The sequence below is a fragment of the Epargyreus clarus genome, unplaced genomic scaffold, assembly GCF_041222505.1.
Source record: "Epargyreus clarus isolate Ecla_fem2 unplaced genomic scaffold, WU_Ecla_fem_2.2 ptg000006l, whole genome shotgun sequence".
NCBI classification, from domain to species: domain Eukaryota; kingdom Metazoa; phylum Arthropoda; class Insecta; order Lepidoptera; family Hesperiidae; genus Epargyreus; species Epargyreus clarus.
The window spans coordinates 10,658,258-10,671,702 of NW_027332214.1; the positions used below are offsets into that span (position 1 = coordinate 10,658,258).

Consider the following 13,445-nt stretch of genomic DNA (forward strand, 5'->3'; position numbering starts at 1 on the left):
TATAATTTGATAGGGTATAAGAAGCTACAACAACTTTAATAACTATAGAATGGCTAAGGTATACGACAATACTTCCTCAATGGATTTGTTTGTAACTTTATCGCAATTTCCGTTTACACCTTTATTTGTTTGGCTTTTTCTGCGTCATTGCTCATTTCATTATAGGCATTTATTGTCAATCTCTATAGGATTTTTCATTTTAGTGCATTATCTATGAGTAAATAATTGCACATGAGGTATGTCGCATGTCTAACTAGAGCGACGTGTGAGACCGGATTATTTCAAACATTGAAGTAGCGCTGAATTAAATAGATTCAATTGTACATACATGAAAATGTGATACAAACAACCTAAAGTGCACACATATTTAACAATAGCTACTAATTTTCAAGAACCTGTGTCAACAATATGACAAGGAGGCAATTCATAACAAAATGTGCTAATTATCTTCAACCCCTCGTTATTATCATAAACGAGGCCGCAATTTAGGCAAATTATTCCATAATAGCATAACTAGCGAAAACAATACGTATATAAACGAATTGTTAGTAAAATAAGTACTTAGTATTACTAATAAAATACTTGAATTACTCAGGATTACTCACTGTAGCTTTCGGGATTAAATATATATTTATATTTTAAATATATAATAAATAAATTTATAGCTTACTCATAATGATTAGTTTGGTATCTGAAGATCTTTATTTGAACAGAGCCAAATTCGTCATGAAATATCTGGGGGTGTGGGTTCCACCTGAAAACGAACCGTGGTTTCGCAAAACTCACAGACTCTTCATGATGTCTCTTCAGTATTTGTTCCTGATTTTCCAAATTGTCTACATTATACAAGTGTGGGGCGATTTGGAAGCGGTGTCCCAGGCATCATACCTTTTGTTTACCCAAGCTTGTTTGTGTTTTAAAGTTACAGTGCTTCAAGGAAACATAGATATGCTCAAAGAGTTGTTGAAGCAAATGAATGGTGACATTTTTAAACCCCAATCTAATGTGCATGAAAGGTAAGCTAGAAGAAGGTATATTTTACGATAGGAAAGAAAGTATGAATAGTTTTATAATAAAAAAAAGTCTCAACAAGCGAAGCGATCATGTAAAAACATAGATATACATACATGATATGATTGATGTTGGTTAAGCATGTACTTAATACTATTTGATAGTAAAGTACCTGCATTAATCCTTACTTAAATATACCTAAGTAAAATATTAATTAGGTACATGCTAATATTGATAATGTGTAAAACGTCGCTAACTAATGAAATAGCCCTTTTTAACACGTTTTTATTAGCTTGGGTTGTACGTTTGTATGTATGTATGTATGTACGTAACAGTAACGGAATCTTTGAGCCTGATTTCTATCCACTTTGAACGTTCAGTTTAATTCAAAATTTTGAAGAATTATCAAAAACCGATGACAATACACGATTTTAATAATTTTGTACCATTGTCCTTATCGACATCCTCAGGATTAACGATTTTCGAGGCGCTTTTCGAACCTGATAAATGGAGCACCCCACGCCTTTTCCACAGTTATACTATTTACTGTTCCTTAATTGATTCTTAGATTGAAAATTATTTTCTACTTTTTAGTTGATTTTATCATTTTATCATAAAAGCGTGTTTTTTAGTTTTTTGAACTATAATTTTCTATAATTATAATAGAAATAACATCATTGCTCTTTTTTATGTTTGACGAAAATCAGGATCCTAAAAGTACAAGCGACGAGGATTAAGCGATTACTTCTAGCCTTCATGATAAGTTCACAGGCAACTTGTGGCCTGTGGGCGCTGAAACCTTTGTTTGACGATGCTGGAAGCAGGAAATTTCCGTTTGATATGTGGTAAGAATCTAAGACAGCAGCACGCAGTGGCTACGTCGGAACTATTAAATAAAGTACCTATAAATGTAACTAAAAATAAACCATAATGCTAAGTACATATTTCCTTACTTTTGACTCATTAAGCTTTGCAGTTCATTATTCACTCCAAAGCTTTTTTAGGTGTTACATAGCTTTCCCTTTGTAATTTTTTACCTACATATTTCTTTCCATCTCTCCATTTGTAACAAAAATTAGCAATTCTCTTTTGTCAGGATGCCAGTAAATCCCGAGTTTTCACCACAGTACCAATTCGGTTACGCTTTCCAACTGCTGACCATCTGCATGAGTGCGTACATGTACTTCGGAGTAGACAGCGTAGCTTTGTCAATGGTGATCTTCGCTTGTGCGCAAATTGATATCGTGAAAGACAAGATTCTAAGTGTAAGTTTATTTTAGAATTGCAAGTAATGCAGCTGGAATACGAACGTCAAAAATTATTATAAAAAATTGGCTAAGTGGAAGTAGGACGAGAGGGTTTCTGTTTCATTTCATACGTAACATTTATTTTCCAAATTATATTTTCAGATAAAGTTGCTAGAAACCCAACAGATAGGGCGCAGAGAAAGAGACCAGCTACTCGAAGTCAATTATAAAAAACTTACCGAATGTATTAAACATCATCAGTGTATAGTATCGTAAGTTAGCTTAACATTATATCATCGTAGTTAGGGACTACCTTAGGGGCAGCTACCAGGGTCAACCAGAATAGACATAGACCATGCCATTTGCCGCAGTTATAAAAATAAACTTATTACTGTGCCCGACAGCCCTTAACAACCAATTGATTGTGTACAGAATACAAGAAGTGTGCAATGGTAGGTTTGTCTTGTTTACTTAAGTAGGTATTGTTTCATTTTGATCTGGAGAAAAATCACATTAAAACTTTACGGTAGTGGGCAGTGGTAGATTGAGTAAGTTGACGCCTAAAATAGAGCGATTGTAAAATACAGCGAGTTGTCTTACGAATAACGTACTTATAAGTTACTCAGAAATCAGGAATTCAGTCTTTTTCTATTTCAGATTTACGGAACTCGTGGAAAACGCATATCACACATATCTATTTTTCCAATTAAGTGGAAGCGTGGGTCTAATTTGCATGTCAGCGTTTCGAATTTTAGTTGTAAGTATCAAATGATACTTTTACAAGTACCTATGTGTAACTTCGGTCTACCTCTTCATTTTATTACTTTCACTACCTAAACACAGTCACGCTTCAGTATGTCGCCTGACACTTTTTGTGAGATCCTAAAGATAAAGATATTGCTCCACTTAGCGGAGCACTGCCATGCCTCCATATCATTTAAGATATGGTCTAAAAATTGTAGACTAAAATTTTAATCGCTAATACTTCAAATTCATTGACTAGGGCGTATTTCAAAGTAAAGTAACACCACTATTTTCTTATAGCCTTATAAGTAAAACTTCTTTAAAATGCATTAATATAGTTTCATCATCTTGTACTGTTTTAAAAAACTAAATTTACTTAAAAGAGTGGTTTTCAGATCGACTGGCGAAGCATGCAATTCTTTTCGATCCTAACATATCTATCCGTTATGATCAGCCAGTTATTTGTGTGCTGCTGGTGTGGTCATGAGCTTACGGCTACCGTAAGTATTATACTAAGTACCTATATAAGTCTAAGTAAGTCTTGTTATCATTATTTTTGATATCGCCTTTAGATATCTGTTTTATGTCCGGGGTATTTTACTGAGTTTGTATGTTCACGGCAATCTCAACGTAGGGAACCTAATTAATAAAGTTTAGTTATTATTGTAGAGATGTTGCTTATAAGTTAAACGTCCTAAGAGTCCTCCAAAACTATATTTTCTGGAACTCAGCGAGTGGGTAAACACACTTAACAGTAGTATAGACTATGTCATCTCTCGTACTGTTTTTCTCAATTCATTCTTCAGTCTCGAAACACAAATTAGCAATCAATCTGCCACCCGACATTTATTTATATGCGAGGTTTTACGTGCGGCGGTAGCCACTTACCAAATACGTATGCTTCTTTTTTGTTTTTAGAGCGAGGAGCTCCACACAGTGCTCTACCAGTGCGCGTGGTACGAACAAGACGTGAGGTTCAAACGGGCGCTGTGTATCGCGATGATGCGCATGAGCAAGCCGATGGTCCTTCGAGCGGGACACTATATAGCTCTGTCTCGGCATACATTTGTTGCCGTATGTTAAATATATTTTTTAAGAAAGATCTGTTATTAATTCAACAATTACTAAGTTTAGGATTTTTTTTTTGTTTTACAGATTCTGCGGATGTCCTATTCCTATTTTGCAGTATTGAATCAAACGAAGTAGTCCCTTAACTTTGCCTTTTAAAAAAGTTTGGTAATTGTTAGCACCATAGATATTGGATAGCGTAGCGAAACAATTCTAAGTCTATGGTTAGCACTACTATCACCTTCAATTGAAAAGCTTTCAATACATTTTAAAATTTAAAATAGATGCACTTTAAGCAACTTGGTCATTTAGTTTTTCAACATTAATTGTTTATATTATTATTTATTATTATTAGTTGTTATTTCTTGTATTACTTAGTATCAATCTACCTACTATTTTTTTTTTATTTTTGCATCTACGTATGTATTATTCAATTCGCTTAGTAAATGTCTCCATTTAATTGTTTTAGTTTGAACAATTTTAGTGTTTAAAGTGACATTATGTGTTTAAATATGTACAAACTTTGCGACAACTTTAGGTAGAGAGTAATTATTTTGTTTGTTAATTATCACCTTCGAGTTTGTAAACAAAAGTCATTAAACTTATAAATTGTACGTTTTGCGATTCTAACTTCCTTCGTCAATTTGAAACAGTGTGTTATATTATTTAATATATCTATTTCTTGTTTTTAGTAGATTAAAAATTTCCTAGACTCTTTGATGCGCGAGTAACTTACATACCTACTTATAAGTTTTTTCCCAAAATTGAATTTCTTATGTTAAATAACACGTAATTTACTTGCATTAGTGTTACTTAGATGGTTCATTTGCTTAACCAAAATAGAAAACCTATTTAAGATACAGGGGTAAAATTAAGGGATATAATATAATTTCATTGTTAAACGTTTAGAAATAAACTGTTCTACTGCAGAACAAAGGTTCATTAATAAAATTTATTTAGGTTAACTATATTTTGAGCACCCTGTATCTTTTTTCAAAGAGTAAGTTTGTCTTCCATGTAGTCCCTATATAATACTACAATGACTGATTTTCTACGCCATTCAATCCAATATTTGACCGTAAATTGTAAGATATTTTCGGTTAAAGTATGACTTTCGACAGCATAAGTGTTTTCTTGAGTCGTCCGAAGTATGTCTTGACCCATTTAGGTATTTGGTTGCCACCGACTCAGTATATATTCATCCATATGGTCTACAAGATTCTGATCATGTTAAGTCAGTATGCCTTCATCCTGTTTGAGTTTATGTACATAGCGATGGTTTGGGGAGATCTGGAGGCAGTTTCAGAGGCTTCGTACTTGTTATTCACTCAAGCGTCAGTGTGTTATAAGGCAACTGTGTTCGTAACAAACAAAAATAATTTACGGATATTACTGCAGTACATGACCTGCGAGGCATTTGATCCACAAACCACGGAACAGGAGAAGTAAGTTTGGTTTGTTTCAGAATTAGTATACAATTAAATACTTAGAAAACTGCGATAGCGTGATTCAGCGCACATGTGGCGCCATCTCTTATAGAGAAGCGTCACGACACTAATCTATGAGCAGAATTTGAATTTTAGTTGTTACGGTTACAGAATGTTAAAAGCGCTAGCCGGAAAAGTTAAGCTTTTGAGCATGTTTTTTCTCGTTAATGCGCTCACTACCTGCACGCTGTGGGCTATAGTGCCTCTACTTGAAGATGAGAGATCGTTTCCATTTAATATTTGGTGAGTCTGGTTAGATTTGCTTTTGCTTCCTTAATACTTAATAATAAATAAATACTGTTATAAATATTTAGTAATAAGTCTACTATATAATCTATAAACATGATATGGCAGAGCGGAGCCACCCAACACAAGCAATAAAACGCTCAAAGGATGGCTACAATCATTGTCTGTTAACTAACCCTAATAATAAATTTTGTAGACACTTTGGTAAGGTTTTCCTCTCAAAACGTTTGAAATACGTCATTGATTATATACATTTTTTCACAATCTAACTTCTAATAAATATTTGTTATCGTTCTTAGGATGCCTTTTGGTCCAGAAAAGTCGCCTCAATACGAGTTAGGTTACGTATATCAAATGATGAGTATCTATATCAGCGCCCTATTATTCTTCGCGGTTGATGGAACTACTCTCGCTATGATCATGTACGGATGCGGTCAGCTTGAGATTATCATTGATAAACTCAAAAAGGTAAAGTGAATCAAATGGATAAAATATAAAATATACCTACGCCGCTGATTAACTTTTCTTCAAATAAATATTTTTTTTAGTTGAAAGCCGTTCCCATGTCTACAAAATTGATTAACCCACATAAGGATAAGATGGTCCAGGAAAACAATACATTGTTTGTGGAATGCATAAGTCAGCATCAGACTATAATAAGGTAACAATCATCCCCCTAATAATAAAGGGACGTATATTTTAATTGTATTAGGTGTTGGATTGGTTTTTCGCCTTAAATTATCCACTTAAATCTAGTGTAGTATTAGTATGAATTACAACTACAAAAAGTACACCGTACAAAATGCATCTGTATTTGGTCCTTTGAGCCGGATAACTTATCTAAGCACTCTTAAGCGTTTTTCAATGAATATTGCATGCAGTAAAGTTCGTGATGGTCAACTTTGAAAATATACATACACGAAAACAATTAATTACATTGCAGATTTATAGAAACATTGGAGAACAGCTATCACGCAAACATATTTTTCCAGCTATGCGGGACTGTGGCTATCATCTGCATTATTGGACTTCGAATATCTATCGTACGTAACGAACAACACAAAATCGTTTAAATTTAACTTTATCTTGATTTACCTATAAAATTTTTATTGCTTAATTAGACATTTTATTCAAAATTTCCGGACTATGTCATGGGGAGGCCCTTATCTAGAAACAGGTTGTGGCTATTTTGTTTGTAACACGCTTTTATTAGCTTGGGTTGTATCTATGTATGTAGGTATGTAACTATGTAACGGAATTTTGAACCCGATTTTTAATACATCGGGTACGCTAACTTTTTGGGTACGTTAAGTTGGGTGCTCTTCAGAAATCCGAAAAAAAATATTTTAGAAGTAATTTAGAAGCTGGGGTGTTTATGATCTTCTCCTAGAAAATAATAATGTACCCTTTACTGTTGAAAGGTTATTATTTTACGTATATTAGGAGGAGCCCAGTAGCGTGCAGTTCTACTCAATGTTGATTTATATGGTGACGATGCTCTCCCAACTGTTCCTGTACTGCTGGTGCGGCAGTGAACTCACTGCAAGGGTAACTTTACTAACTTTCATATTTTGTCATATTCCATTCAATAATGAAAATCCAAATAATGAAATATATGGCCCATATTTCATTATTTGGACCGTAATTTTTCAAGGTTTTATCTTATTCAAATTTTATTTTTTCTTTTCCAATCTTACCTTATGCTTCTATTTTATGTTATTACGATAACGAAAAATATCTACTTACCTATTTTGAGTTTAAAATTGCATAAATACTGTAAAGAAACAGTAGAAATTTGTAGTTTGTAGGGTTAATTGCTATTCCATTATTCTTGTCCAGAGTGAAGACCTCCGGGACAGTTTGTACCAGTGTCCGTGGTACGAGCAGGACGCCAAATTCAAGAGAACCTTGCTCATCGCTATGGAGTGTATGAAGAAACCTATCATTTTCAAGGCCGGTCATTACATTCCACTTTCTCGACCTACGTTCGTATCGGTCAGTAGATCTTTATCCATCCAAGAAGTCCTCTGTAGGACATAGGCCTTTTAGAAAGGAGACAATGTGGTAGTCTTCGAGCTTTGGAGTGCGTGCTGATGACTGCAGTGGATTAAACTCTTAGCAGGAAGATGCTGCTAGTCATCTTTCTAGTGGGACACGTGCATCTATTCACTAATTTAAAAAAGTGCCTGGAATACGAGCTTCGTGTTCCGTAGGCGCCCGTAGGTACAGGTTTATAGGATTGTATGGCCCAACGATCACCATACCGGTTTGACACAAATAGCATTCTGGGTTTGAAACCAGCCAGATCCTGGGTCTTAATATTTGTGTACTCATCTTTGTGTGTCGGTCGATGTAACGACACACGACTATAGGAATATACAAAAGTGATTCATATATTGCTATAAACCAAATATGTTTTCCATTTGTTCCAGATCTTAAAATCATCGTACTCCTACTTCGCGTTTCTTAACCAGGCGAACAACAAATAAAACAACACATCACAAATTAATCGTTTATTCATAGATAAACCGTGTATCACATTATGCGTAGTGTACATTCACGACATTTTAGGCAAAGTGTGCTTAGTTTATGAAAAATTATGAAAAAATACACCTTTTAACACTCAACGACACTTAACTAATAAAAACATTAGTCGAGTCAGTAAATTCGTGCGCTTAAATTAAATATATAAAGTGTTGCGTAAAGCTGAGCGTGTATAAACAATAACAACCTCGGTTCAGAATTACTTTACTTATACGATACGACAATTTTATGCTACAAATACTTATACGACAATTTTATGCTACAAATGTTTGTCGAGGAAATAAAAGAAAAAAATATAAAACTGCATTTTCATTTTTTTCTCCTAATATTTAATTCGATTGATATAAAAGTCGAAAATTAATTTTATTTAGCGACAGATGGCGTTGCCGCATGTAGTACAAGATTGATATTCGCGGGTTCTAAGTAGTACAAGGTAAATAGACGCCCGAAGAACATAACAACTGGGGTACTAAGGCCTCAGATGCTCTTTGAAAGTGTGTGACTGGCCGGCGGCGATATTATGCGCTATTATCTATGAAAATCAATCGATAACTGCTGAACTTCAGGCAAATTCTTGTGTTATATTTTGAACTTCATCACCTACCATCAAATGAGATTGAGAAAGATGTGGAATATTGTAAGCAAAAAAAAAACCAAATAAATGTATTCTTACTTGCAAATTATTTTGTAGCGTAAAATTGTCGGTTGCCATATTCCACCAGCGTTTATGATCGGAATCGTATGACTATGATGTACAAATTGTATGGTAATTGATTCGGATCATTTTTAACCCCTGAATTACCTTGAATATCCATATCCGCATACAATATACTTATCCCAATATGTTTTTATTGCTGTAAGTTTATTATTTATGGGCTCCGTAGCTTACGTACGAATGAATGCAGAATTTCTGCACATTTAACTTTAATGTCTTTCCCTTTTGAATAAATAACGATTTGATATATGTATAAACCAGCTATTAAAGCGTTTACTTGAATTCTTATACTTCGATGATACGATTACAAAGAATTGAATATGCACAGTAATATTATTGTTAATAAGGCCGCAACGTTAAAAGCTTACCTTTTGATCATTAATGTGATTTAGTTGAGATTAAATGGATTTTTGAATTTCGAATCAAATGTGCCAAAAAATATTTACTCAAATTTGGCAACACCGAATTTGGTAAAACAATAATTAAGAACAAATCAACCGATCGCCGTTGCATACATATAAAATTTATTTCCAAAATACAAAATTACCAAAAAAAATCAAACACAACGCGACTTAACATATTATTCAATTACATAAAGATGATAACAAATCATTAGAATAGATAAATTTAAAAATTCAGTACATCATAATCCATTGCGGAACAATAAGAGAAATTCCAATAAAAACCACAACCGAACAATTTAAAAAACGATTTAAATCACAACTCTCAACATTTCATTCTACAGTTGCACAAATGCCCTGAGACCTTCCGTAATAATATCGCAAATTTACAATTACAATGACAATAAGAGCACAGCCATCTGACTGAATAAATTAATAAAAACTAAAACCCCATCCAAATTGGATCATTAGTAAATCGCGGACATACAAACTTACATACATACATACATAGGTATGTATGTATGTAAGTACATACATAGTAGTCGAATACAGAACCTCCTTTTACGAAGTCGGTTAAAAACATTAAAATGTGACGTAATATGTAATGCAACATTGACTTTCGTTAAGTTACCGTAAATTCCGCTAGATGGCAGTGTGCACTTACGTCATTATAATTCTAAACGTGCGACATGTAAAATACGTAATAAATATTAATATTAAGCTAGGTAAACTACCGCAACGTGTCGATAATACTATACAGGACATATCCACATAACCATGTGGACCATTAATGCTGTCAGTTGTCAAGACATTCCAAAAAAAAATATTTAACATGTTTCTCTAAAAAAATATTTGACACAACTACAGGGCTTCAATGTTTGAGGTTGGTGAATAAATTGCCTACGGCCCTTAATAATAACCAGCCTATCCAAATTTTGCCCACAATAGATCAAAATTTGACAAACTATAGTAGTACGAAGAAATGGTCAAATTCCGATCATTGATAGGAAAAACATTAGAGAGATTGATTATTGACAACGGGAATAAATTGGAACGCTCAACCTCATTTCGATATTTAAACCAGAGCAGAGCAGTTTAAGATCTCTAATTTCCCTAAAAAAATCATATTTACGCACCTTGACAACTGACTACACGACACTACTGAATTCTAGTCTCACGTTTGTATAAAACTATACCGGTACCAGTATCTGAATAGTGCAAAAAATACTATATAATCAGTACCTAATCCAATGTCATACACTAGCATTAACATTTCTTTAACATTATTGACAATTTAAACTAATTTTGGATATAATGTTGTTATAACACGAGCGCGGCAGTGTGTTGCAAATATATTAAAAGCGAAAAATATTCATACATAAATGCAAAGTCAGACTGGGTTAGTACTAGGAATGATTAAAACTACAAGCCTTAGCCTATTATCTACAGCTGCTCATTGTGACACGACTTTATCAAAAACAGTTACACCATATATACGTACAATATGTATGAAAGTATACATTTTCAACAAATCAATAAAACATATTTTATACACAGTGTGGATGTACCTTCATATGTGAAAAGTAAATAAATGTCTCTTCTTGTAAGATTTTAAACTATTACAAGTACATAAATCTGTTCTAGAGAGTTACATCATTCTTACATAGGAAATCTGGGGACGTTCTATCCCTTTGTGAATTATTGCTTTTCATTCCATGCATTATACAGTAGCGCCATCTGCATTCGCGTAACTATAAAATCCTTTCTTAACTTTGTAATTGCAACAGCATAAAAATTGACAGCTGTCAGTCGAATCGTGTCACAAGAGCGAACGAAAAATGTTGAAACATTTCGAAAGATATTCTACTGTAAATAACAAAAACACTACTTTTAACTGGGCTACCTGCTAAACGTCGCTGTCTTTTAGTTTGTTAACTACTATTATAAGTACACGATAAATTACTGATTCTATTTGGCTTAACAAGATAACTATGGGCTACCACCTGATGTAAGATTACATAATAATTGACTGCACACAGCTAAATCTAATTTGCTATACACTCACACATGGAAACGTAATATACAAGATACGATTATATGTGGACTACAAATTAAAATGCTACGTACGATAAAATAGTGAGAAAAGTTGGTTTTATATGTGCACATAAATCAAAAACAGAAAAAAAGATAAAAATAACTAATAATACGTAGCTTCACTATTTTTTTATAATTACATTATAATATAATAATACATCAATAAATAATATAATTTAAAACCAATATAAATACATGATAAATGATACGAGATGATAATTGATTCAAAATAAATGATGATATAGATACATTTTCAAATAAAGTTTTGCCTTTGCCGCTTCGTATTTCTGATTTTAATTAGTACATTAAAATGTCTGGATTAAATGTTTTTATTATTATTATTATTATATCGGTTATGTACGCCACAGCTAAAAAAACTCCCTACCTTAATCGTATCTATCCTAAAAAAGAAAATAATGTTATTATATATATTAATAAAATATGTGAGTTGGATCTACAGCATATAAATTATCGTTGTGTCGCTAATGTTAATTATTATTGTTATTTTTAATATAAATTCATACATTAATATCTTAATTTTTTTTTTGAGAAAATGTGCTCAACAATGCGGAAAAAGACATTATAAGAACTTTTATAAAACATCTTTGATATTATTTTATATTTCTGACGGCAAATTGTTGGCGGTTGTCACATCGTATAAATTAGAGACTTTCAATTTATAATGTTATAATTTACATAATATAGTTGTCAATATGAAACAATGGTTTAAACTTACAGATACAGAGATAGCACCTGTTTTCGATAATGATTTATAAATACAAAGATACTTATGAATTATATAGAAAAGTTGAAAATTTTAGATGAAATACTTTAACTAGGGCTAAGATCAATTGTTGTTTACTCACAAACATTTTTTTAGTAATGAGTAATATTCTTCAAAAACTTTTCATAGCAAAAGCAACTCATTTAGACACCTGATCTTTACATGAATAAATATTGTTTTTTGACCTGTATGAAGTTCATGTCTTTACACAATCCATAAATACTTACATAAAACCCTGTGTCCTAAAATATATTTGGGAACATAGCTTAAAAAGGCCACTTTCAAGCATTTTTTTATTTTGAGATTATTATTAATTTGAGATCTTCTTTTGGAATACGGTAACCTGGTACTTTAATTAGTTAACTGAGAACTATAGCATGAAGCCGCTTAATTTATAAAGAAATTGATGACTTATACATATTATATATGCTAAGCTTTCATACAGTAGCAGATATAATAGATGATATAACTTACTTTCATACATAATTATGTATCAGTGTTTTGATGTTTATTATATTAGACATATTTATAGGAAGACTGGGACTGTTACTCTGGATGTCCCTCAAACATTTAACATGGCCAATTTGATGTGACCTCTTATAGCTCTCATGAATGAGTAGCATGAATGAATTAGGTTATCACTAAATTTGTATTTGTCAAATCATGTCTTGTTCGTCGCTTCGACCCTATAATTCCGACTTTATTTTAAGGATTCTAAATATAAGCTTGCTTATCCATATGCTATGATAGAATACTTGATATAAGGTATAATAAATATGCATTATAAATTCGTATAAACAATAATTATTTATAAATACGCTGTTGTTCAGTCAGTTATTATTTAATCTTACTGAGAGTTATCGAGACAAATCAATGAAACATTAGATTAGATGAAAAGAGTACAGAATAATAGAGAAATATAATATGTAGTCCGTGAGACGTCAATGTCATATTAGAATCGATTTTTTTACAAGATTCTCGATAACTCTCCATACAAAATCATCGCGTGTTGAAATGGCACACCATGTCGTCTACACTTATCCTTATGGTCCAGTAATTGATATTTATCGAATAATATTAAATCGAAGATATAGACAATTTTAT

The 13,445-nt window shown here is 32.6% G+C and overlaps 1 protein-coding gene across 1 annotated transcript; it reads left to right on the top strand.

Moving 5' to 3' along the window:
- The first annotated feature begins 675 nt into the window (after positions 1-675).
- On the top strand, positions 676-8,528 carry Or-16 (olfactory receptor 16). The gene is made up of 16 exons (XM_073073473.1): positions 676-1,016; positions 1,719-1,856; positions 2,108-2,276; positions 2,421-2,530; positions 2,916-3,015; positions 3,398-3,502; positions 3,921-4,076; positions 4,158-4,204; positions 5,177-5,515; positions 5,669-5,800; positions 6,103-6,271; positions 6,352-6,464; positions 6,747-6,846; positions 7,247-7,351; positions 7,643-7,798; positions 8,236-8,528. Exons 1-16 carry the CDS (start codon positions 676-678, stop codon positions 8,290-8,292), a joined length of 2,337 nt encoding a protein of 778 aa, XP_072929574.1. The 3' UTR covers positions 8,293-8,528.
- Positions 8,529-13,445: the final 4,917 nt, after the last annotated feature.